At 35.2% G+C, this 27,476-nt stretch overlaps 2 protein-coding genes across 3 annotated transcripts; both read left to right on the forward strand.

Moving 5' to 3' along the window:
* Window positions 1-190: 190 nt before the first annotated feature.
* LOC111706585 (homeobox protein orthopedia) lies at window positions 191-8,721 on the forward strand. 2 transcript variants are annotated; one of them, XM_023479507.1, is made up of 9 exons: window positions 191-832; window positions 1,196-1,279; window positions 3,191-3,272; window positions 4,313-4,424; window positions 5,107-5,215; window positions 5,912-6,056; window positions 6,550-6,622; window positions 7,225-7,368; window positions 8,066-8,721. In XM_023479507.1, the coding sequence occupies exons 1-9, from the start codon at window positions 433-435 to the stop codon at window positions 8,150-8,152; spliced, it is 1,236 nt and encodes a 411-aa protein (XP_023335275.1). In that variant the 5' UTR covers window positions 191-432; the 3' UTR covers window positions 8,153-8,721. The 2 variants fall into 2 exon arrangements, with proteins under 2 accessions (XP_023335275.1, XP_023335267.1); XM_023479499.1 differs by lacking the exon at window positions 8,066-8,721 and having other exon boundaries at window positions 7,225-8,033.
* An 11,600-nt stretch (window positions 8,722-20,321) lies between these two features.
* On the forward strand, window positions 20,322-21,347 carry LOC111706935 (upstream activation factor subunit spp27). The gene is made up of 2 exons (XM_023479891.1): window positions 20,322-20,643; window positions 21,161-21,347. Exons 1-2 carry the CDS (start codon window positions 20,437-20,439, stop codon window positions 21,272-21,274), a joined length of 321 nt encoding a protein of 106 aa, XP_023335659.1. The 5' UTR covers window positions 20,322-20,436; the 3' UTR covers window positions 21,275-21,347.
* The last annotated feature ends 6,129 nt before the right edge of the window (window positions 21,348-27,476 follow it).

Consider the following 27,476-nt stretch of genomic DNA (forward strand, 5'->3'; position numbering starts at 1 on the left):
TCTATTTTAAATTTTAAATTATAACGACAACGACATTCACTCTAAAATATATTTTCTCACATGATTTAAATTTAAAAATAAATGATTGAATAAGAATAGAATTTTGTTTACCATTTATCTTCAAGTGCGCAGGGAGAGGTGGGGATGAATAATTGGCAGAGAACTATAGCGAGGTCGGACGGAAAATGTCTTGGCGCCAGAAATGCCGCCAAAACCAAGAAAATGCAGACGAGACCGCCAGACGGAATCGACCTCGTGTGGAGGACGGTTGAGACTGAGGTTGTGGATATCCAACACTCAATGGTTCAGGTGGCACAGTTATAAACATTCAGGCATCTAAAAAACTTTATGTCTTGGAGTTTAGTGATTCTTATCATTTTCTTGTTTTCAACCAGATACTGAGACGTGAAACAGAAAGAAGTTTGCTGAATAATGAGTGAGGAGAGTTTGGTTAAGATTGAGGAAAAGGAAGGAGAGGTATCCGACCCGCCTCAGAAAATAAAGGACGAAAAATGGAGTTCTCCTGAATATACGAAATTTTTCCGACCTGGTTTAGAGCCAACAGAGACACTAAATAAGTCTGATAAGTCTACAGTACTCAGGAAGAATGATCAAACCTTGAATAGTTCTTCCATCGTTGATCCCGTCAAACCCTTTAATGAGCTAAAGAATCTGGGACCAAGAACCAACCCTGGAAACAGTAAACCTCTACCTGAGGTTGGGTTCTCCGGGTCCAGTGGTTACCAAGGAGTAATCCATCCTAGGCACCTGGTTGAGAACATGGAACCTTTATCTCTAGTTATCAGAACCAACAAAGAAACTTTAAAACCAGGAATTTACATTTTCTATGATCTCTTAGTTTTACTTTACTACACTGATGGAAGACGTGTCCTAAGTCTTTAGCTTATTGGTTAAACATTTTGTACTTCTCTTTGAAAAGGATTACAGGGTTCTAACAGCACCCATCCCCCCTCAAAAAAAACCCTTGTTATTGTTTTGTTATTTTGAAAAATAACAAAGAAAATCAAGAAAATTAAGAAAATCTGAATTTTTGTTTTTATCTAAGAGTTCAGATAAAAATTATTTCTATATAAAGTTACTAAATTATAACTAGAAAAGGAGTGTAAAGCGTCCTTCAAGCGCAGTTTTTAGCAATAGAATATTTCTCTAAATTTAGCTGATTTTGTAAATTCAGAGTTAGAAGAGAACTCAGTTAGTACAACAACCCTTGAAGTTTCACCTCCTGAATCTATTCATCTTGTAACCTCATCTCAAACAGGTCTATATCAGATATGAAACTTCGTTGTATATACCAGATATATATCAGATTTATAATGATCAAAATTTAAGAAATTAAATAAGAGAGAAAATGAGTGATTGACAGATTGAAAATCTACATCTACATATATATTTTGGTTTTCTGTTAATTTGTTTGTGTCCAATAAACGTAAAAACGACTGAACCGATCAACCCCAACTTCTTGTGGTGAAAAAGATATCGTAAATCTACTACATTAAATGATCAAAGTTTAAAATTAAGAGATTTCGGCGCCAGGTTTACAAATATAGGTATTAAAACAGACGAGTTATTAATTTCTTTACTTTATCACTCGACTTTCAAATAATAAGTAAAAAAAGGGTTGCCATTAAAGTGGCATTTAAGAGCTCTAATTGTGAGAAAGAGCGGGGCAAAGCGCCATGAAGCCTAATTACAATATGTTACAGAGATAACAGTGAGTTAATTTCCAATTATTATCCCGCGAACCCTCCTGTAATCATAATCCCGCGAAGCCTCCTGTAATTATAATCCCGCGAACCCTCCTGTAATTATAATCCTGCGAACCCTCCTGTAATTATAATCCCGCGAACCCTCCTGCAATTATAATCCTGCGAACCCTCCTGTAATTATAATCCCGCGAACCCTCCTGTAATTATAATCCTGCGAACCCTCCTGTAATTATAATTCTGCGAATCCGCCTGTAATTATAATCCCGCGAACCCTCCTGTAATTATAATCCTGCGAACCCTCCTGTAATTATATCCCGCGAACCCTTCTGTAATTATGATCCCGCGAACCCTTCTGTAATTATAATCCTGCGAACCCTCCTGTAATTATAATCCCGCGAACCCTCCTGGAAATATAATCCAGCGAACCCTTCTGTAATTATCATCCCGCGAACCCTTCTGTAGTTATCATCCCGCGAACCCTCCTGTATTTGTAATCCCGCAAACTTTTCTGTAATTATAATCCCGCGAACCCTTCTGTAATTATCATCACGCGAAACCTCCTGTAATTATCATCCCGCGAACCCTCCTGTTATTATCATCCCGCAAACACTCCTTTAATTATCATCCCGTGAACCCTCCTTTAATTATCATCCCGTGAACCCTCCTTTAATTATCATCCCGTGAACCCTCCTTTAATTATCATCCCGTGAACCCTCCTTTAATGCAGCCTTTTCCTTATCAGTTGAATAATATTCAAGGAAAGAATAATTGAATTTGAAACCTGATCTGAGGACAGGGATTATTAATTGTGGAAGGTTTGCAAATTTGTGAAATTTAGAAGAAAGTCATAAATTGTCAAATGTAATTCTAATCATGGGTTGTAAGACTAGTCCTGACTAGTTCTCTCTAGTACCTGAGAAGATTATGTTCAAGTTCATCCTTGCTCCTGGAGCAGAATCAGGTTGTTCCGTCCCGCCAACTTCTAAAACTAGGCCTAGCATCCTTTCAATTTTTAACAACGTATACCGATAATATATGTCAATAGATAGAAATGAGTGTTTTAAACATGGAATACTGACTGTAGGTGGATTTTAGGCTTCATATCATCCAGTATCTATTTATAATCATAGTAAACAAGCTTTTAATTCTTAGACAATAAAGTTAAACAGTGTCGGTAAAACTCATTAAAATCATCAGCGTTCAAATATATATTAAAAATTGTATTTTTATGATTCTTCATATTTCTTCATGAATACCCAAATATCAAGAAGAAAGAACTATATATATATATACATATTAAAATGTTGTCTTTTAATCTATTAGTGCATATAAACAGAATTATCTGATAGAAATAAAACTATTAATAATCCATTCAATGGTACCCCTTTTATTAGTTTGGAACACAAAAATTTGAATTTGAGTCAAGATAATAATAAAAATATTTACAATGTTGTTGAATTTAGATGATATTGGCAAAACAGAAGAAGAAGAAGAGGAAGAGAGGAAAGAAAAAGCAAAACAAAGACGAAGTAGAACAAATTTTAGGTCATTATTTCTCTCAAACTATTCTTTTCCTCAAACTATTCATTTCTTCAAACTATTCATTTCTTCAAACTATTCATTTCCTCAAAATATTCATTTCCTCAAACTATTCATTTTCTCAAACTTTTCATTTTCTCAAACTATTCATTACCCCAAGCTTTTCATTTCCTCGAACTATTCATATCCTCAAACTATTCATTATCCTCAAACTATTCATTACCTCAAACTTTTCATTTCCTCAAGCTATTCATTTCCTCAAACTATTCATTCTCAAACTTTTCATTTCCTCAAACTATTCATTTCCTCAAACTATTTATTACCTCAAACTTTTAATTTCCTCAAACTATTTATTTTCTCAAACTATTCATTTTTTCAAACTTTTCATTTCCTCAAGCTATTCATTTCTTTAAACTATTCATTCTCAAACTATTCATTTCCTCAAACTATTCATTTCCTGAAACTGTTTATTTTCTCAAACTATTCATTTTCTCAAACTATTAAATTCCTCAAACTATTCATTTCCTGAAACTGTTTATTTTCTCAAACTATTCATTACCTCAAACTTTTCATTTTCAGAAACTATTCATTTTCTCAAACTATTCATTTTCTCAAACTATTAAATTCCTCAAACTATTCATTTGCTCACAAACTAATCATTCCCTTAAACTATTCATTTTCTCAAACTATTCATTTTCTCAAACTATTCATTTCCTCAAACTATTAATTTTTTGACAAACTATTCATATTCTCAAACTATTCATATTCTCAAACTATTCATTTTCTCTAACTATTCATTTTCTCAAGCTATTCATTTTCTCAAACTATTCATTTTCTCAAACTATTCATTTTCTCAAACTGTTCATTCAATATTTCCTTATAATATTCATTTCGATTCCTTAAATAATTCATCTTTTTGTAACATTAATAATTTTAAAAAGATTTAATTCAAACATTTCCCTCATTTGTCTGTATTGTTATTGGGGGTTTGAGAAACTTGACCTTAAAATTATTTTTGACTGAGCTGATAAACAGATTTGTTTTAGTGTTGATCAGCTGAGTGAACTGGAGAGATTATTTGATGAAACTCACTACCCAGATGCTTTCATGAGAGAAGAACTTAGTGAACGATTAGGACTTAGTGAAGCCAGGGTTCAGGTGAGACAAGATTAGGACTTAGTGAAGCCAGGGTTCAGGTGAGACAAGATTAGGACTTAGTGAAGCCAGGGTTCAGGTGACACAAGATTAGGACTTATTGAACCCAGGGTTCAGGTGACACAAGATTAGGACTTAGTGAACCCAGGGTTCAGGTGAGACAATATTAGGACTTAGTGAAGCCAAGGTTCAGATGAGACAAGATTAGGACTTAGTGAACCCAGGGTTCAGGTGAGACAAGATTAGGACTTAGTGAAGCCAAGGTTCAGGTGAGACAAGATTAGGACTTTGTAAAGCCAGGGTTCAGGTGAGACAAGATTATGACTTAGTGAAGCCAGGGTTCAGATGAGACAAGATTAGGACTTAGTGAAGCCAGGGTTCAGATGAGACAAGATTAGGACTTAGTGAAGCCAGGGTTCAGGTGAGACAAGATTAGTACTTTTTAAAGCCAGGATCCAGATGAGACAAGATTAGGACTTTGTAAAGCCAGGGTTCAGATGAGACAAGATTAGGACTTTGTAAAGCCAAGGTTCAGGTAAGACAATATTAGAATTTATTCTAGTTTATTTTGTTTATTCAAGTTTAGATCAATTCATTTCAGTTAATTTCTAGACAGTTACTAAAGTTTAGTCCTGCTTATTCTAGTTAATTCCAGTTTATTTTAATAAGTCTAAAAATTTCTCAGGTATGGTTTCAAAACAGACGAGCTAAATGTCGGAAGCATGAGAGTCAGATGCACAAATCTTCAAGTCCTGGTCCAGGTGTTCAATTATCGAACCTACATTCAACCCCTGGTAAGCTTGGTTTTGATTCTGGAATATTATAAATTATAGTCAGAAGGCCAAAAGTGACAAAACGTTTAAAAATGAAAGTTGATTGCTTTATAAACCGTTTAAACTTTTGAACTTCCATTCGGACAATATAACATTTTTATAACTGAACATTTGATTTTTTTTGACGCAATTTCTAGTATAAAGAAGGGGTAAAGGTTAAAGGGAGAGACTGGATTGACATGGTAATTAAGCAGTATTGTAGAGACTTTTTTTTGAATTCATTTAAGACCTATAAGACGTTTTTACGGTGTTTATTGTTTAGCAAGAGCAAAAATTCGATCTTTAAAATCCTCCTGGATTTTATTTTAGCGTTAGCAGCTCGAGTCAGCTGATGGGTCCGGTTGTGGCGCTTAGGCCCGGCAGGTTGATGCGCGTGCCGGCAGGTTGTTGCGCGTGCCGACAGGTTGTTGCGCGTGCCAGCAGGTTGTTGCGCGTGCCGGCAGGTTGTTGCGCGTGAAGGTTTTGGGACGACAATCCAGGAGGATTTTAAAGATAGAATTTTCGCTCTTGCTGAACAATTTACACCGTAAACAGACAGGTCTTACAAGTTTTTAATGAATATTAAAATATTTCTCTATAATACTGCACTCTTAGCTCAACTACCATGTCTAGCCTATCTCTCCCTTTAATGATTATTGGTAATTTATCTGTGTTCAGGATTGACCCTAAGAAACCTTCAAAACTCGTCCCAATCCTTGCCTGGACACACAGTTAACCTTTCGGGCTCCAAGCTCCCGTACTCTAATAAGCTACCGGAGAAACAGCAACTTAACTCAACTCAAACCTTTACAGAGAACTCCAGGTAGGGTTACATAGGTCACAGTAGTATGTCAATTGACATTAGCAAATTATCTTCTAACATAATTTGATTTTAGGTGTCAATATCAATCCCTGTCAAGTACATTTTGTTTTATTGCACTGAGATCTATCACACTGTTTAGTACGAAGACGACTGCTAGGCTCAAGTTATGATATTAAGCTTAGTCCAATGAATGTGCAGTGTACACAGAACCATTTTACGCTGATTTTTAAGCTAATTGCGTTTTAACAAGATATATTTTCACATAAGATTGCTTAAATGTCGTCTTCCGATTCCACAGTTGTATGGGTTCTCCAGTACTTGTCGTATTTGTGTTGAATAAGAAATTAAAATGCACTAATTCTTTGATGAATGAAAAGCGATTGTAAACATTATATTCCCAAAACAAATCTATTGTATAAATGTTGTCCTTATTATTTAACTTGTTTAGTTGTATTTCTCCATTTTAATTTATATTCTGAAATAAAATGTCCAGTAAACCTGATGTATTCGCTGATTCTGTTCTCAAGGGATTTCCACCACCCTCTGCCCTCCTCGCCGCTCATCAGGTAGAAAAGACGACATTTATTAAACATTCAAATTCAACATTTTTCCGTAAACATTTTTTCTCCTGTTAAAATGAAATATATGTATTTTTATTTTATTTTCCCGATCTATTAAAATATCAACTTTTTACAGTTGCAAATACTTAAAAGAAATGTTAAAGCATTAAGTAAATTTTGTTTTTTTTTAAATTTCTAAAAAGACGTATAAACTTTTAGCGGATAAGAAATATAAACAAAATCAGATTAGCAATTTTCATAATTTTAACTTTTAAGGGAATGTAAGCGTAATTTCAAGTGACCCTCTATGCAACGATGACAATGCCAATTCACAACGGTACCCTTTAAAGCTTTGCCTGACCGAGTATGAATTAGATATCATTTTTTATAATTTCGAAAACTCTTTATTTTCAATTGTAGTTTTTTATATTTCTACAACAGGAATTCTCAGAATTAAACACTTTTAAACCTAGAAAAATGAAGATTTGTTCCACACTTTCATCAGACAAAGGATTTAATGGTACCATTGCGAATCGAGCGAAGCCAGTTTTGCATGGAGGGTAACTTGAAATTATGCTTACAGTCCCTTAATATACCAATATTATCAGTACGCAGCTGTAGCAATGGCGAGCAGTTTAACCGGGCACATGTTTCCTTCTCTTTCGCATTCATTGCTCATGTCTTCTCTCTTCTCATCTTCTCCTCATCCTAGTCCTGTTCTGAACCTCTCATCTAGGTTCTCAAGCTTCCAGGTAAACTATTCTCTCTTCTCTTCTCCTCATCCTAGTCCTGTTCTGAACCTTTCCTCCAGGTTCTCAAGCTTCCATGTAAACTATCCTCTCTTCTCTTCTCCTCATCCAGGTCCTGTTCTGAACCTCTTCTCCAGGTTCTCAAGCTTCCAGATAAACTGTTCTCTCTTCTCCTCATCCTGGTCCTGTTCTGAACCTCTCCTCCAGGTAAACTATTCTCTCTTCTCTTCTCCTTATCCTAGTCCTGTTCTATACCTCTCCTCCAGGTTCTCAAGCTTCCAGGTAAACTATACTCTCTTCTCTTCTCCTCATCCTGGTCCTGTTCTGAACCTCTTCTCCAGGTTCTTAAGCTTCCAGGTAAACTGTTCTCTCTTCTCCTCATCCTAGTACTCTTCTAAACCTCTTCTCCAGGTTCTCAAGCTTCAAGGAAATCTATTCTCACTTCTCTTCTCCTCGTCCTAGTCCTGTTCTGAACCTCTGATGCACCAGAAAGGCGTCAAGTTACTTAACGTCCCTTGGTACAATTAAGTAAAATAAACACCCGCTCGTTTTCGTGAAAAAATTCGCGCATTTTCATTTTAAAAGACGATAACTACCAATTCAGGAAATAAGAAAATTTTAATTAACGGGTTCCCTTAACTTTCCTGTTAAGTAGTTGGAAATAATTATTACTCCACGCCTAATCTAATCATTGTTCTAGGAGTTAAATGTTCAGAAATCCTCAAGTATTGCGGACCTCAGAGAGAAAGCACGAAAACATCAAGAAGCTTTAGGTTTACAGGAGTAGACCTTTAGGTTTACAGGACTATACCTTTAGGTTTACAGGAGTAAATCTTTAGGTTTACAGGAGTAGATCTTCAGGTTTACAGGAGTAGACCTTTAGGTTTACAGAAGTAGATCTTTAGGTTAACAGGAGTAGACCTTTAGGTTTACAGGAGTAGACCTTTAGGTTAACAGGAGTAGATCTTTAGGTTTACAGGAGTAGACCTTTAGGTTTACAGGAGTAGGCCTTTAGGTTTACAGGAGTAGATCTTTAGGTTTACAGGAGTAGATTTTTAGGTTTACAGGAGTAGACCTTTAGGTTTATAGGAGTAGACCTTTAGGTTTACAGGAGTAGATCTTTAGGTTTACAGGAGTAGACCTTTAGGTTTACAGAAGTAGACCTTTAGGTTAACAGGAGTAGACCTTAAGGTTTGCAGGAGTAGACCTTTTGGTTTACAGGAGTAGACCTTTAGGTTTACAGGAGTAAACCTCTAGGTTTAAAAGAAAAGAATCTTTCCTAATTTCTAGATTATTTCAAGAACCTATGGAGATAACTGCAAATGTGCAACTTTTAAATTCTAAATAAATCATTTAAATATATTTTTTTCTTTCATAATATCTTAATTCTTCATACCTCTTCTATTTATCTTTATTTAAAGTTTATAATCCTGATTCCCTATTTTTGCGTTTTTAACGTAATATTAAAGTTGAATTTGATTGAAAATATGAAAATGGGGGATAAAAAAATCAAAGTAAGAATAAATTGAGGGGGTGGACATATTGATCAGTAAGAGAGAGAGTACATCTGCAATACAATATCTGTGTGTAAAAATTCAACGCAGTAATTCTTTAAGAGTAATGTGGAAGCACATTTCTAAACTAGGTTTTATCAGCGCTCTTTTTCAAAGAAATATTGAAAATCAATCAAAGAAGGAAAAACAACAAAATATAATAGAAGAAGCAGAGAAGGATCAGAGTAGAGAAATGAGCAAGAAGTAAAGGGAAGGAACAGCATAGGTTAAAAAGTGAAGAGAATGATTGAACAGAATAGAACAAGAAGTGAAGGGAAGGATCAGAATAGAACAAGAAGGGAAGGAAAGGATCAGAATAGAACAAGAGTGAAGAGAAGGAACAAAATAGAACAAGAAGTGAAGAGAAGGTTCAGAATAGAACAAGAAGTGAAGGGAAGGAACAGAGTAGAACAAGAAGGGAAGGGAAGGATCAGAATAGAAAAAATTGTGGAGAGAAATATCAAAATAGAACACGAAGTGAAGAGAAGGAACAGAGTAGAACAAGAAGTGAAGAGTAGGTTCAGAGTAGAACAAGAAGTGAAGAGAAGGTTTATAATAGAACAAAAGTGAAGAGAAGGATCAGAATAGAACAAGAAGTGAAGAGAAGGTTCAGAATAGAACAAGAAGTTATGAGAAGGAACAGAATAGAACAAGAAGTGAAGAGCAGGATCTAAAAAGAACAAGAAGGGAAGGGTTTGAACAGAATATAACAAGAAGTGAAGAGAAGGACCAGAGTAGAACAAGAAGTGAAGAGCAGGATCTAAAAAGAACAAGAAGGGAAGGGATTGAACAGAATATAACAAGAAGTGAAGGAATGGATCAGAATAGAACAAGAAGGGAAGGGAAGGAACAGAGTAGAACAAGAAGGGAAGAGCAGGATCTAAAAAGAACAAGAAAGGAAGGGATTGAACAGAATATAACAAGAAGTGAAGGGATGTATCAGAATAGAACAAGAAGGGAAGAGAAGGAACAGAATAGAACACGAAGTGAGGAGAAGGATCAGAATAGGACGAGACGTGAAGGGTGGGTAAGGACTAGAGTAGGAGAAGTGAAGTGAAGGCTAGAGAGTAGAACAATAAGTGAAGGGAAGGGAAGGACTAGACTAGGAGGAGAAGGGAAGGGACTGACCAGACTAGGAGGAGAAGTGAATGGAAGGATCAGACTATCAGGATAAGTGAAAGAACGGACCAAATTATGACTAGAAGTGAAGAGAAGGCTTGATTAGGATGAGAAGTGAGGAGATGGCTAGATTAGGAGGAGAAGGGAAGAGCTGGCTAGACTAGGAGGAGAAGTGAGGAGAAGGGTAGACTAGGAGGAGAAGTGAGGAGAAGGCTAGACTAGGAGGAGAAGTGAGGAGAAGGGTAGACTAGGAGGAGAAGTGAGGGGACTGCTAGACTAAGAGGAGAAGTGAGAAGAAGGCTAGACTAGACGGAGAAGCGGAGAAGGGAAGAGAAGTCTAGACTAGGAGGAGAAGTTAGGAGAAGGCTAGAATAGGAGGAGAAGTGACGAGAAGGCTAGACTAGGAGGAGAAGTGAAAAGAAGGCTAGACTAGGAGGAGAAGGCTAGACTAAGAGGAGAAGTGAAGAGAAGGCTAGACTAGGAGGAGAAGTGAAGAGAAGGCTAGACTGGGAGGAGACGGCTAGACTAGGAGGAGAAGCGAAGAGAAGGCTAGACTAGGAGGAGAAGGCTAGACTAAGAGGAGAAGTGAAGTGAAGGCTAGACTAAGAGGAGAAGTGAAGAGAAGGCTAGACTAAGAGGTGAAGTGAAGAGAAGGCTAGACTAGGAGGAGAAGTGAAGAGAAGGCTAGACTAGGAGGAGAAGACTAGACTAAGAGGAGAAGTGATGAGAAGGCTAGACTAGGAAGAGAAGTGAAAAGAAGGCTAGACTAAGAGGAGAAGGCTAGGCTAAGAGGAGAAGTGAAGAGAAGGCTAGACTAGGAAGAGAAGTGAAGAGAAGGCTATACTAGGAGGAGATGGCTAGACTAAGAGGAGAAGTAAAGAGAAGGCTAGACTAGGAGGAGAAGGCTAGACTAAGAGGAGAAGTGAAGAGAAGGCTAGACTAGGAGGAGAAGTGAAGAGAAGGCTAGACTAAGAGGAGAAGTGAAGAGAAGGCTAGAGAGTAGAACGAGACTAATCTAATCTGGTCTCCATGTCGCTCCACATTAAATCAATTGTCCTAGTTATGTTTCCAAGATCTGATTATAAACCACAAATTAATTTATTTTCTGTAAGAGGTAAGGAATACAGGGATACAAGATAGTTAACTAATATTCACAAGTTAAAAGACGATGTTGTGTGTGGCATTTAAAGTTTCTCTCTTTCTTGGAGAATAATAACTATAATTATAATGTTTTACTACTCGTATCTTCTGGTATAAAATCAGAGTTAACACTAGAAAAATCAAGATGTTGAAATATCAAGGTAGAAAATAATTTGTGCAATAATTTTTCATATCTAGGAAGGATTTAGTGATAAGATAGATTTGTCTAGATTTCAATGACGTTTTCTTTAACTTCCATGCTTGCTTCTTGACCATGAGATTTGTTAGATTTAAACAGAATTTGACAGAAAATCTAGGAAAATATTACACAATAAAGAAGTACAAATTCTAAGTTACACAATGGCAATTTGAAGTAACCTACCATACTTAAGTGTTGATGGTGTTACAAAGCAAATAGTTGTAACCAGACACTTCTAAAATTACTTTTTTTCTGAAATTGCAAAATTGCTATGTTTCATGGTTAATGAACTTTTTAAAGTTAAAACTTGATTCTCAAAGTCGTCATACTATTCCAGAGTTTTCTGGTTATCACTGTAGTAAAAATATTGAGAGTGGTACACTCCAAATACGAGTTTATTAAGCTGTAATTTAGAAAATAATTCAGCAGTTTGACTGAATCTTGACTGGATCAAGGACGGTTTCTACTTAGAACCCTGAGAAATCGATGCATGAACTAGTCTTAAAACATTTAAAATCTGTCAATTCAGACAATATTGTCATTTATGATAGATACAGATAAAAAGCAAAGAAATGAACTGTCCTAGCCCTTTTTTTAGTTTAATCCAACAATTACATTTTAACAAAATTTGACAAAATAGAATTTAAGGTTAAAGGCTAAATTTGATCTGTTGCTGCAATATAATTTTTAAATTAGATGGCATAAAAATAGGTTTAGAGGGAACCTGGAGTTTAAGAAAATGACTGAATAAATCCATACATCCAAGTTGTCTCTGAACTCTGGTGTCTTCTTCTTTTTTATAAACTTTTTGTAAGAAAAATCATGAACCAAATTTAATAAGCAGCACATAAATTACAAACTTTAAACTTAATTAAACATATCTTTTCTTTGGAGAAACGTATATAATAATTGTAGCTTGTAAAACTATTTAATAAAAACATGTACAACTAAATTGTCTTATACATTTTATATTTTAGGGGGTCAGGGGGGTGTGACTGGTTTTTGTCACAATTCTCCTCTGAAAATGCATTTGTCTCGTGTTTCATGATGAGAATGGACACAATGAATATATTCTGATAATCTTTTCATTTACAAATACTGTATGGATTGTAGCTAGCATTGATTTATAATGATTTCAATTTATAATTACTTTTTCCGTTCATATATTAATCCTTGAATGGATCCTGTAACCCCGCAATATATTTAGATGTCGTCTTTGTTACAGCGATATATTGCGGAAGAAAAACATAAAAGCACAAGAAAGCACAGCTATTTCGGGATAATCTAAATATATATTATATTCCAACAGCCATATCGAAAAGATTTAGGGGCGCCAGCAGCACGCCAAACCCTTGAGTAGCATATTGAAAAAATCTATTTTAAGAGTTTTCAATGAAATAACGGGGTTTAGGTCGAAATTCTTAACAAAAACATAACATTTAAACAACTTAGTGACTTCTCTCAAAAAAAATTCTTAAGCGGTCCTGCCTTATTTACATAAATAAGAGGTTTATGGAATACACTCATTTTGGCTGTCCCCCCCCCCTAAATACCCAACTGTGCCCACCACCACCTTCAGTATTAAAAAAGAGCAATCTCTCATGATAACACTAATCGGGGGTCAAATTATGTCGGTATCCCTATATGGAAAGTTAAAGGGGTTGTCTTTTTCGGAGAGAAAAGTGGGGGTTCATTTATTAACCTGCACTAACTAGACAAGAGTTACTTTTTTAAGAATGGAATTAGAAAATGATTTAATTTGTTTCTCCCCCCCCCCCCCTCCCTTATCTAGCTGAAGATGGGATTACAGTAGGGACACAACCGGGATTAAGAAAGAATTATGTTTTTAAAATTTCACTACCCGATGACTATATTCAAAGATGTACAAATAAAGAATCAACCTCTTTAATCCTGTGCATAAAGAGTAGTAGGTGTGAGCACTTGTATCTTCAAATTATGTTCAAAGAAATAATGAGGATAATAAAATCTTACATAAATGTTACCTATATAAATAAATTATTATTATTATAGACGAATGAAAAATTAAGATTCTATGAATATTATGTTCTAAAAGGGACTGCGTGATATTGATGGTGTCATCAAAAAAATAAAACTTTTCTCTCCAATCTGTTTAAATCCAACCCTGTCCTCCACAGAGTTCCGGATGCCGAGGTTTCTTCTCGAGGGAGGTCGGTCTCGACCAATACCAGAGGCTGGTCTATCTCTTGTGGGCGGAGTTAATCCATCCTGTAGAATTCTCGTCCAATAGCAGATAGTTTAGAGGATATTTGTAAACACCGAGGAGACCATTAAACATAAATCTTATTATAAAACAAGAAAACAAAACAGAACATTATCATCCAACAAATAATGCTTCTTTTGGACATCCTTTCAGTCTTCCTGATTATATTATTTATCTAATAATCCTAAAAGAAAGGACCAGTACCAAGAGGAAATATTAAAAATAGTTATGTTTTTTAAAATGATTTTTCTCTGTAGATTTACATGTAAAAGCTTTTTTTGATTCTGTGAATTATTTATAGTTTCGATAGTAAAACTAATTTTATTTTGTGAATAAAATGCAAAATAGAAAATTTTTCAAGTGAGATAAAAAATATGAAAATATTTGTGCGGAACTCAAACAGGAATTTTGTCATCGTGAGAACACATAAAAGTGTTTCTTAAACAATATAAGTTAGCTAGAGTTAACAGAGAATATTTTTTTTCGAATATTCGACATAGTTTAACACCAAATAGAAGGATCAGAAGACACAAAGGAATTGAGTTTTGCCACAAACTAAAATCTTCTGATTCCAATATCTTAGCAATCTTTTGATGCAAACCTTTGATATTTCAAACTTAGATTATTTTACCTAATAAGTATTAATAGCTTGAAATATCTAAGGTCTACACCATTGGGTTACAAAGATATAGAGATTAGAAAATCAGACTTTGTGGCAAAAACTCAATTCCTTTAATCAAACGACCATTTCCAAACTTTGCACCTAAACATTAGGGCTACAGCCTTCTGCAACAAAGATCCAGACAAATATAAAAGTTATGCATTAAATGTCAATGCCATGTCGCAACGCCTAGGCATGTGGTTTTATGTCACAAGGTCACTTATACTTTGTTGTTGCCATGTAAAAACTGCAACCCACTCGTTTCTAGCTTCAGTTGGAAAGAAGTAATAGTAAAATCCTAATCTATTTTTAAAAGTTGGTTCGCGGTGTGATGTCTGTTTATTTGTTTATTTTTTCCGAATAAAAGGGAAAGCATTTTTTCTTAAATATCAAAATCATAACCAGTACAAAACTGAGAAATGAAATCTTGGTTTTGTTGAAAAAAAGGAGCAGAAAAATGATTTTATTTAATTATTTAAAAGGTGAAATTCTTTCTAGAATAAGATTAAGAAATGCAATATAAGTCAAATCAGTAGTTCACTTCATAGGCTACAATTCTATTTAAAAGTTTCAAAACTATTCTCATCTCTATGAATTCGTATATATTCCCTGAAGCCGGCCAAACAGCTGAACCGAATGGGCTGAAATTTGTTGTGAACACTCATGGGTAGCTTGGGGATGTCATAGGCTCAACAAATCGATTTTTTCCACGGGCAACGCCGGGCCCTTCAGCTATGCAGTTTAATATAAATAAAAAAATCTAATTTGATCAGTTTTCCTGTTATTTATGTGAACATGTGATGCACTTGATATGCATGATATTATAAGTTTCGCCGGGATCCATTTTTAAAGATAATCTAGGAACTCACTCCGATTTCCGACACCATGTATGCTGGGGTTTCATTATATCTTGTAAATGGATAAACACTGTTACAAATATCCAAAGTGAAAAATATTTAATTTGTTGAGATTAAATGTTCTGACAAGACTCCTATAAGAGAATAGATGTAAACTATTCACGCTAATTATCCCATCAGTTTATTTGATTCCCCCCACTACATGTCAATTACCCTGATAGGGTATTTGTAACGGTAGGTTCACAGAGTCAGGGAACCTAAACCTTAACTTGGGTTCAGTACGCTCCACTTCTCCTTCTCGTTAATCGTATTGGACAACAAGGATTTAATCCACTCAATCCCTGCTCCTAGTCCTTCCAGCCTTCTCCTCTCTAGTCAACCCCTCCTCCCTGTCCTTCCATCCTTCTATTCTCTACTCAACCCCTACTCCTTGTCCTTCCATCCTTCTCCTATCTACTCAACCCCTAAGGACAACAAGGATTTAATCCACTCAATCCCTGCTCCTAGTCCTTCCAGCCTTCTCCTCTCTAGTCAACCCCTCCTCCCTGTCCTTCCATCCTTCTCCTATCTACTCAACCCCTAATCCTTGTCCTTCCATCCTTCTCCTCTCTACTCAACCCCTACTCCTTGTCCTTCCATCCTTCTCCTATCTACTCAACCCCTACTCCTTGTCCTTCCATCCTTCTCCTATCTACTCAACCCCTGCTCCTTGTCCTTCCATCCTTCTCCTATCTACTCAACCCCTGCTCCTTGTCTTTCCATCCTTCTCCTATCTACTCAACCCCTGCTCCTTGTCCTTCCATCCTTCTCATATCTACTCAACCCCTGCTCCTTGTCCTTCCATCCTTCTCCTATCTACTCAACCCCTGCTCCTTGTCTTTCCATCCTTCTCCATTATATTCAACCCCTTCTTCTTGTCCTTTCTTCCTTCTCCTCTCTACTCAACCCCTACTCCTTGTCTTTCAATTCTTTTTCTTTATAAACAACCCCTGCTCCTTGTCCTTCCATCCTTCTCCTCTCGACACAACCCCTGCTCCTCATTTTGCCATCCATCTCCTCTCTATTGCACTCCTACTCTTTTCCTTTGAATCCTTCTCCTTTATACTCAACCCCTGCTCCTTGTCCTTCAATCCATTTCTTCTCTTCTCAACCCCTGCTATTCGTCTTTCAGCCCTTCTCCTATCTACTCAACCCTTGCTTCTTGTCCTTCCAGCCTTCTCCTCTCTACTCAACTCCTGCTTCATGTCCTTGCATCCATCTCCTCTTTACTCAACCCCTGCCCCTCGTTCTTCCTTCTTTCTCCTCTCTGCTCAACCCCTGCACCTTGTCCTTCCATTCTTCTCCTATCTACTCAACCCCTACTCCCCATCCTTTCATCCATCTCCTTATACTCAACCCCTACTCCTTGTCTTTCAATCCTTCTCCTTTATACAAGCCCTGCTCCTTGTCCTTCTATCCTTCTCCTCTTTACTCAACCCCTGCTATTCATCTTTCAATCTTTCTCCTTTATATTCAACCCCCTACTCCTTTTCCTTTCATCCTTCTCCTCTCTATTCAGCCCCTCCTTCTTGTTCTTTCATCCGTCTTCTCTCTACTCAACCCTTGCTCCTTGTCCTTCAATCCTTCTCCTCTCTATTCAACCCCTACTCCTTGTCCTTCAATCCTTCTCCTCTCTATTCAACTCCTGCTCCTTGTCATTCAATCCTTCTCCTCTCTATTCAACCCTTACTCCTTGTCCTTTCATCCTTCTCTTCTCTACTCAACCCCTGCTCTCTGTCCTTATATCCTTCTCCTCTCTACTCAACTACTGCTTATTGTCCTGTCATCCTTCTCTTCTCTACTCATTGTTGTTCTAAATGGGATTGTGCCTTATCTAGAATTTTTAACGCACCATAATAACTTGGATCCATCTTTATTTCGTGCAATCTAATGTTTATTTTTATAGATTTTGAGAACCATAGACTGAAATTCAGAATTCACATGTAGCCAATTATTATGTTTTCAACATTCCCATTTAAAAGAATTTCCGCTCTGCTTACATAAAACTGTTGCTTAATAAAGTTCCAAAAAAAGTATTTTTAACATTCAAGATGAGAACCGTTTTTCTAAAATACTTGACAAAGAGATATCTAATAGGACTCAATATTTAAATATTTTATATAAACTCCGGTACAGTATTCTAAATAGAATGGTTGAGGCAAGTTTGTTTATTGTGGTTTTGAATATATATTTGTTTATCTCCAGGTTTAGGTTTGATAGTATCCCCGGAGTAAGATAGATGAGACAAGTCCCCGGCTGCGGTTCAGTATTTTCTTCATTTGATTATAAACTTTTTCAGTCTCAAATCTGTTTGTAAACAAGATATAAAATATATTTCTATATGACAAGGAAACCACAAGAACAAATCGTTGTTATATTTAGAAAAGGAAAAGAGGGAGATGGGATGGTAAATAAAAATGGAAATTAAATGATAAATAGATTAAATAAATAAATCATAACATTAAATGACCACTTTTTGATCTCCTTGTCCAATATTTTTAACGACATTTTATCAATATTTGTAGATTTCTATTTGTTAAATCTTAAATATGATCAAATTCTCGGAAAATGTTTTTCATATCTTCGTCAATTTTTAAAATACAAGAACAAGTCAAAACATCGACTTTAGAGCCGCCTCTAAATTTCCATGTTTTTTTTGGGTCACCCTGCAGTCATAAAGACTAAAATAATCCAACGAATGCTTGGTTGGTGAGAAATAAAACGCTATTTGAGAAAATCCTTATTTGGTTTATTTTCATGGCAATATTTATATTGTTATAGCTGTTAATCTTCTTAATCTGGTGATAAATAAAACAGTAAAAGTCGACCCACTCAACTTAAAATCTCAAAACCAAGCTAAGAACATTCCCGTGGTTCTCCCGAGGTCCTCAATAAAAATTTGAGGCAAATCGGTCCAGGAATTTCTGAGTTATAAAATGTCGTCATCCAACTATGAGTTTGGCCCAAGTTTGGCCCACTTTAGTTTATTAACTTTGGCCTCAAACATGGTTGGTTCCACTTAAAATTGTATTGAATGTTTCGAGATCTGCGCTAAATTGGAACCGGGTTTTTGTGGTTCACCGACGCGGTTTAAATTCTCTAAACTCGGCCTCTGGTTTCTTAAGGTTTACGTGGTTATATGATCTTTTATAATCCAACGTACATCCAGTTAAATGAACCTTAATCCTTTCCCTTAATCGAACCTTGTTCCATAATTTAAACCTAGTGTCGTAATCCTGAACCCAGATCCTTAGTCCTGAACCCAGTGTTTTGATCCTGAATCCAGTTCCTGGATCCTCAACCTAGTTCCTTGATCCTAAAATCTAGTTCTTTGATCCTAAACCTAGTTTCTTGATCCTGAACCCAGTTCCTTAGTCAAGAACCAAGTTCTTTTATTATAAACCTAGTTCTTTGAAACTGAACCCAGATACTTTATCCTGAACCTACAGTTCCTTGATTCTGAACCTAGTTCCTTGATCCTAAACCTAGTTCTTTGATTCTGAACCTAGTTTCTTGATCCTGAACCCAGTTCCTTAGTCAAGACTCAAGAACCAAGTTCTTTTATTATAAACCTAGTTCTTTGAAACGGAACCCAGATACTTTTTCCTGAGCCTATAGTTCCTTTATCCTAAACCTAGTTCTTTGATTCTGAACATAGTTCCTTGTTCTTAAATCTGTTAAAGCTAGCTCCTCAATCCTAAATCTACATCTTTGATGATGACCAAGTTCCTTGACCATGAATTCAGTTCTTAGATCCTGTACCTTAGTTCGTTCTTTAACCCTAAACCTAGTTCTTTGATCTGAAACCTATTTCTTTGTTCTTAAACATATTTCAATGGCGAATCTCTTATAGCTTAATTGGATCAAAGGATGGTTCAAACAAAAGAAGGTTTCATCAATCATACGATTATTTTAGATGATATGTACTGTTGTAAAACTTTAAGCGGGCGTCGATTCTTGATTGACTGTAAGTCGGTAGATAAATAGGTTGATGGACTGTAGAGTCAATTAACCTCAATCCTAAACATAATTCTTTGATGCTGAATCAAGTTTCTTGATCCTAAACCTGTTTACATTATTTAGGTAAATATGTTTATATACTTCTTATTTTACGACCTACTGTTAGCATTTTTATTTTATTTTAAGATTTATTTATCATGTATTGTAAGATTTATGTTTTTGTGGTTTTTGGATAATAAAACACGGAAAACCAGGCTCAAATAAAACGATAAGCTCTTTAAAAAGGCAATTAACAAATTTTACAATATCTTTGTCATTGTCAAGGTTTTAAGGTGAAAACATCATGACATCAAGATAAAAAATATAAAAAAAATCCCAAAATGATTTAAATTTGGAAGTTGACCCTCTTCTTTTTTGTATTGGTTTACATATGTAATTTTGATGATTCTTATTTGTGTAAATTAAAAATAGTTTGTTTCTAGCACTGATATTATAAACATGAATTGCATGTTTCAAATAAAATCAAAAATTTAAGTATGTATACATAACTTCAATACACCTTCGGCCCCCATTCTGTCCTAACCACTATGCTCGGGCCATATCCAGGGGCGGATTAAAGCTCCTCAGGGGGGGCCCATAAGATAAAAATATTTCGGCCCCCCCCCTCTAAACAATGAACAAAAAGCATTAATTTCCTATTTCTTATTTCTTATTTGTTCAAAAAATTTAAGTTTACAAACTCCAGTTCTCCTACTTTCTATTTATAAAATTTAGTTCTCCTACTTTCTATCTGTAAACTCCCTAAAATCCGCCCCTGTCCATATCATGTCTTATAACATAACCCAAGCAGTTGGCTGGCAGTATATTTGGTGGCTTGTACCCCTTTGGTAACAATGTAGGGGGTTGAAGGGGGGAGGGGAGTTTGACGAATCGTTTTCTAATAATAAGCCAAGTTATGTGGAGGGGGGCCAGAAAGATTAATATTTCACCCCTCCCCTCCCCCCACACCAATGCTCTGTTAATAATCCTTCTACACCCCTAAACATATTAAGCTCAAACCACCGTACTGCACTAGAAATACAAGGTGGGGGGGGGACAAGTTTGCCCACCTGTAAAACAGGTTTTCTGACCCAGTCAACCGGCGGTCACAATTAACTCCAGTAACACTCCCCCCCGCCGCCTCCCCTCTCCTCCCCAGTCTTAGTATACGCCTGGGTCTATAAATACTGAGCTCCATTCTCTAACAATCATCATTCAAGACTGTTAAATCTAGACGATAACTAATTAAACTCAGCTTTATAATGCCACCTAAGAGTAAGACTACAAGCAAGGCTCCCAAGGTATCTGACGATGGTGCTCCTAAAGAGAAGAAGTTGAACGGTTTGACGAAACCAATGACTCTATCCCCTGAGCTGGCTGCTATTGTTGGAGCGAAGAAAGATGAAAAACTAGCAAGATCTGAAATAGTTAAACGGTTGTGGGCTTATCTCAAGGAGAAAGATCTTAAGGTAAATTGATTTATAGATTTCAGCAAGATTTAATCAGGGACTTTCATACACACCGGGTTTAATTTAGGGGAGAACTTTGATGCACAATGAATTCTAGATGTTCTAAGCTATAAAAAAGCAAATGTAAAGTGTTAAGCTTACTCCCCGCCCCCTCCAATCCTCTGATTTCATACTACGCCCCTGTAACCTTGATTTTACGAGTTCAGCGTATAAGCGTGCAAAAACGATGCAATTTAATGAGCCTTTGATTTAATAAAATAATTNTTTTTTGTTATTTAGGGTTAGGTTAGGTTAATGGGCCGAGCACTGCAGCCACGGGTTAGGTTAAGTTGAGACACTTTCTGTAAGATCCATGTTCAAAATTGATAGGAGGGGGAGGGGTCCAAAAATCATTCTCTTGGAATATATACCAACGTTTGAAATATTAGAACTCCGTGCTGTAAAATAGAATTGTTTAATTATTAAAACAAAAAGAAATTTATCTCCATTGTAATTTTGGTAAAAATTAAATGTTTAGGATCCTGAAAATAAACAGTTCTTCACCCCCGACTCCCTGATGGCTCCTGTATTCGGGACGGATAAGATCCGAGCATTCAGTATGAGTAAGTTTCTGAAAGATCACCTCAGCTGAAATGTATTACATGGAGAACGTGGATGAATTATAATTTTATTTCCTGACCGACAAATATATATTAAAGTACTTATTTCTAGTTTATTTATGTTATGGTAGTGACAGTACATTAATTTCGCCAATTTGAATTTGATACTTCATGAACGTTTATATTCTAGTTTATTTATGTTATGGTAGTGACAGTACATTAATTTCGCCAATTTGAATTTGATACTTCATGAACGTTTATAGTTTTGGATACAATTATTACATAAATACAAAGAGGACAGGCGAATTATTATCTAAATACAAAGAGCGTGGACAGGCGAAATGGTGGTATTGGTTGTGTTTTAATCTTCTATATTTATTAAGTTGTAATCTCGCTTTTTCTATTTGTTTGTCCGATAAAAACTCAATCCCTGGACGCATTTGCCTCAAATTTTGATTGGGAAACTCGGCAGAACCACGGGAATGTTCTTTGCTTGGTTTTGAGATTCTACGGTGAGTAGGTGGACTTTTATCGAGGAAATTTGTTAACATAAAGCATGTTCATTGAGGGAGGGCACGCCATGAGCCTCCGCTATGCAGACACGAGCCTCTCAGAGATGCTAGGCAGTCCAAGCCTCCGCTTTGCAAAAATGAGCATGCGCAACGCATCAAAATGTGCCTGTGTTATACAGGAGGTTTTTTAAACTTGTGTTTTAAGTTTAAATAAAAGATTTTTTTGAAATTTTTACACATAGTGGCATAAGAGGCTTCTCAAAGATGAGAAGTATTAATCAATTATCATAAATGGTGCCTAATTATGACTAATAAAGTGGTATCTAAAACTTAAACATTTTTTACACGAAAAGGAAAATATTTAGAAAAATTTGAATTTCATTTAATCTTTTGTAATCTGTAATTTTAGCGATACCATTTTTTGAAGTTCAAATTAAATCTAAAATATTTGTATTTAATATTTAAATCTTAACATTTTTCAAAAAGGTATTGTTTAAATCAAAGATTACAAAAAAACCAAGTTTACTCCAGAAATATTTCTCCAATTATCTTCCTTTCTGCGCAAGAAATGTTTAAAGTTTTAATATAAATTTTATAAACCACTTTGAGTCCATATATGTTTCTAATCATGACAATTAATGAACAACTCTAATCTTTAGTAAAACTCTTATGCTACTACGTCAAAAACAAATTGTTAAAAGTTTTCATCACTCATAAAAACCAAGATTTAAAAAAGCTGTATAGTATGGTGGAGGCTCGTTTACTTCATAGTCGAGGCTCGGTCTGCCTAGCGAATCTGGGAGGCTCGATGTCTGCATAGCAGAGGCTCATGGCGTCCGGGGGTTCCCTTCCTACCAACTCTCGTTGTAAAATAGTATGTTAAACCACATTTCTGAAAATATATTTCAGTGTAGGTTGACTCTCTCCAGTTCTTCCAACATAATACCTATTAAAATCGATTGAGATTTTTTGCACCCTGTCTTTTCCTATACATAAACACGTATGACCTAAACCAAGCTAATCTTATGTCTTCCAGTCGTCTTGATTGGTAACGTAATATTGTAATATTCAAATTCACCGAATCTATGTAAGAAAGTCCCGGGAAAAAAGTTTCTGGAAAAAAAATCTGGAAATATAGTCTCAGGAAAAAAAGTCCGAGTAAAAGAAAAACCCAGAAAAAAAGTCCTTAAGTCTCGGGAAATTTGAACTCAGTAATTTAAGTCTGTGGGAAAAAAGTCCTAAGAAAAGATGTGTATAAAATCCCCTGTACATGTGTATTATGTACATCATATACAGGGATAGTTTTATTGATAGGATATTTACAACCAGGACTTTTTTTCATTGTGAATCATGCATTTTCACTTGATAGAGGACTTTTTTTCCGAGGACTTTTTTGTATAAAATCATACTGGAGCCAGAAGTCCTAGAAAATTAAGTCTCGAATTGGTAGGGCTTTATTTCCGGAGACTTTTATATAAAGGACTTTTTTTCCACAGGACTTTTTAGTTTGAAATTTTAGGACTTTTTTCCGGAACCTTTTTTTCCAAGGACTTTTTTGGCGGTTACCGTATTGATGTGGATGGTTTGGTTCTGGACCCTTCGTATTATTTTTATTATTTAAACCTCTTGGAGAATTTATTGAGTAAAACTGACACATTTTGAGAAGTAATCTTGTTTACAGAATTTATGATGGAAACCACGTAATTTAATTTGTGGGGAGAAATGTCTGAAAAATAACAGAGAAATCACCTCGTTCTGGAATTCTAAGGAGGAGAAAAAATATAAGGAAATTAGAATATTATTTATTCATCTCGCTTATTGAGTTTTCATTTTTTATTATCCATTTACAGGGTGAACCAATAAACATAGGAATTAAGTGACACTTCTAGGTAGTCTTTCTTCAGAATCAGCAATGATACAGCGCTATTTAACAGTTCTCCAGATCTAAACTTCTGTAAAAATGCTAGTTTTCATTGTATACTTTCTTTCTGTGTTATAATTTTGATTTGGTTTGATTTGAATTCTTAATTTTATCAGTTAAAGTTACGCCTGCTAGAGTCAATTTTATATAAACGGTAAAAGACTGCTTTGTAATTCCGCAAAACATTATGTATGATGTTCTGTAATATTTCTACATGATACATAGTGAAGAGAGACTATATCTACTGCACTTTGTCTTAAGTAGGAATATCTAATTTTACTAAGCACATAACTTCAGCAGACGAAACATTCTCTGAATTACTGCCTAAAAAAATTATATTTCAGAGAGGAATTTTTAATAAAAGTCTTTTTCAATTTAGCATATCCAAAAGGGGAACATTAAGAGCAATAACAAATTTTCAGGACACAGCATTTAAACAGCTTGTTAGCTTTGTTCTTTTATTATGCTAGAAAGAAGAAAATTTATAATTCAGTTATAACATTGTAATTAAATATACGTATATGTTTTTATTTTCTTGCCGTTTTTTAGATCTACACAATATTTAGAAATAAACGTTATTCTTAGTATAATAATTAACTCGGTCTAGCAATGCTTAGTTTACTATTTATGTAAACAAAGATGGTATTAGTATATTATGTGAATTAAATAAACTTCAAGCTTTTATCATTTAGGGACTATACAGGGACTATACAGGGACTATACAGGGGCTATACAGGGTGGGGACATACATTGGAAAGTCAGTCCCCCCCCCCTTCTGTGTCAGTGATATTTATGGTTTGCAGGTATTTTCTGGCCCTGCCCACCCCTTCTCCCAAAGGAAAGATTTTTTAAGCCCCCTGAACACTTGAATGAACCAAAATGATATTTTTAATACGATTGCTATTCATGATAAAGTTCTGCTTTAAATCATGAATTTGGAGAGAAAATACTGTAAAATCGGAAACTGACAAACTTAACATTAAAAAATCGGATTTTTGTACATATGAACTCACTGCATACAATTAAACAAACATATCATAAACTATAAATATTTTTCTGTGAAATCTGCATTTATTTCTATATTAAAAGTCTACTCTTACTTTTAACTTACAACAGTTTTTAAACTATGGAGTGGTAACCAGGAGTCGGAGGAAATATTGTCGCCTTTTTTCTTAACATAAAATAAATCATCAGTTAAAACAATTACAAATTACTCTGCGACAGTGCATATGAAAAGAAAGAAAGGCGACGAAAATCATTCCACTATTTCCTGGTTACCTCTGTATGAGTCCGTAGCTGTTTGTTAAAAAATTTTAATTAGGAAAAGAAATGATGAAACATTGTGTTTCGAGGGTTGAACGTTGAGTCTTGGTAGAGAGCAGGATTGGAGACCATTAACTGTTTGATTTGTATCCTAATGTCAAGATAATGGGGATAATTTTCTATCTGTCGAGAGACCAGGAAGGATATTGAGATTAATGTCCCCGTACTAAACTCTTCCTTATTAGACCTTCATATAGGATACGTTCTTCCAGCTCAACCCTTCTCTACCCTTTCAATAAGCCTTGCCTAGGTTCATCCTGAAGATAAATGCTTGCAAGCTTGGCTTTACATGGTTTCGACCTTTCCGTGCCTTAAGTTCTGTCTATATTATCTTATCGTTTTATCATTTACAAGATCCAATCTTTGCTTATTCTTCCAAGAAGCCCCCTTGTTGCAGGATCCGTCCTTTCATGTTAATCCTTTTCTGGCATGCCCTTTGCAGGATCCGTCCTTTCATGTTAATCCTTTTCTGACATGCCCTTTGCAGGATCCGTCCTTTCATGTTAATCCTTTTCTGACATGCCCTTTGCAGGATCCGTCCTTTCATGTTAATCCTTTTCTGACATGCCCTTTGCAGGAGTTTGTGGCAAAGACTCAACTCCTTTGAAAATTGCTGAATTAAAGAGAGCAAAACGCAATTGAAACTGAAAAACCTAGAAACCTGGTTAATCCAGGGTGTGGTGCTAATAATGTTTTGGCTGGTCTAAAATCTCTTCGTACAAAATATCTAAAGTTACCCTCCGTTTAAAGAGCAATATGTCTGATTGGCAAATGTATACTTTAAACCTTTTTCTAATTAACAATAAGGAAGAAACCCATCGTATTTCTTTCTAATAAAGCGTTAATTTCGAACTATTTTCTTCATGATCTCTGCAGCATAAATCCGCAAGTAACTTTTATACTAAAACCAAAATTAAATAAACAATTTTTAGCCAACAAAACACGGATATCTTAAAATATCTTGATTTGACGAAGGTTTAAAGAGGTACCATTGTGAATCGTACGTTCCTAGCTCTACAATACTTCATGTCTAGTTCTTTATATCTCGTTTCCTTCTGAAGTTCTGAATATCTAATTACGAATTTGAGCGTACACAGAGCTCCCGACGACCCTGCGTCAGTAAACCTTCGCAATGTCAGAACTTACGCCAGTCTTACGCCAACCCTGCGTCAGGAGAAATCACGTGAAACCATTAAATCTTTAGTTTAGAAATAATATATACCAAATTGAAGGGAGAAGGGGGGGACTACGCAATGACTTCGAAGGGTGGCAAGGGGTTGGGGGGCATCAGCTATACTTATTTAGAAAGCTTTCAAATTTTCCGTCGTTATTAAAAGCAACAAATCAATGACCTCGGTGTTGATTAATAATCCTTAGCAAAATTGAATTAAAAAAGTTTAAATATCTCTTAAGGACCGAGGTCAAACAGTTTCCTTCTGGCTTTCCTCGAATAAATTTATTCAAATTTTTTTCGGTTTTTAAGATAATGTCTTTTTCATTGTTTTTCTGTAAATTTAATCAATCATTGTTGCAACTTATGTATGTCCAAAAATGTTCTAGTCACTATTTTAAAAATATCCCAGTTTGCATATTTCAAATTCACTAGCTACAGGGTTACCCACAAAGAATGAGATTGTAAAGACGACCAAAAATGGCTTAATAAATGATTTGGCAAGAAAGGAAATAAGTTTACGTTTGCAATAAACCATATATATCAATATATAATAAACGAGACAGTATAAATTTCGTACAATCGTCTCTGAAGTCTTATTCTATGTGGATAACCCTGTATATTTCTTTATTAGAATAAAACGAAGATGAGGATAATTCTAATGTTTTCTGGTTCTCACTGTAAAATATCTAGTAATTTCCACTTACATGGATTTAAGGTTTAAAATAAAGTATTAGTAATCTAAATGATTGTTAGAGTAGCGTGGTTAAATTCAATTATCTCTAGGGTTAAGGACGAATTGAAAAGTAACATTTATTTCCCAAACTTTAACATGAAACTAATTCATGGAAACATATTAGACAAATCCAACATTAAAAAAGCATCAATACCGATTTCGAAACCAATTTAAATCAATATTTTTAAAACCAACCCTGAATCTGTTTCTGTATTAACTTAAAAGTATAACTAAAAGTAGTAGATACAAGTAAAAGAAAATGGATTCAAATAAATTATAGTATAACTATAAGTAGATATAAGTAAATTTTATATAAATAACATTTATTACTACACAAGTATAAATAAAAACCTTTCAGTACAACAAACGTACAAATAAATACCTTTTAGTACAACAAAAGTACAAATAGATACCTTTCAGTACAACCAAAGTAAAAATAAATACCTTTTAGTACAACAAAAGTAAAAATAAATACCTTTTAGTACAACAAAAGTAAAAATAAATACCTTTTAGTACAACAAAAGTACAAATAAATACCTTTTAGTACAACAAAAGTACGAATGAATACCTT

The sequence above is a fragment of the Eurytemora carolleeae genome, unplaced genomic scaffold (genome assembly GCF_000591075.1).
Source record: "Eurytemora carolleeae unplaced genomic scaffold, Eaff_2.0 scaffold52, whole genome shotgun sequence".
Classification (NCBI taxonomy): Eukaryota; Metazoa; Arthropoda; class Copepoda; order Calanoida; family Temoridae; genus Eurytemora; species Eurytemora carolleeae.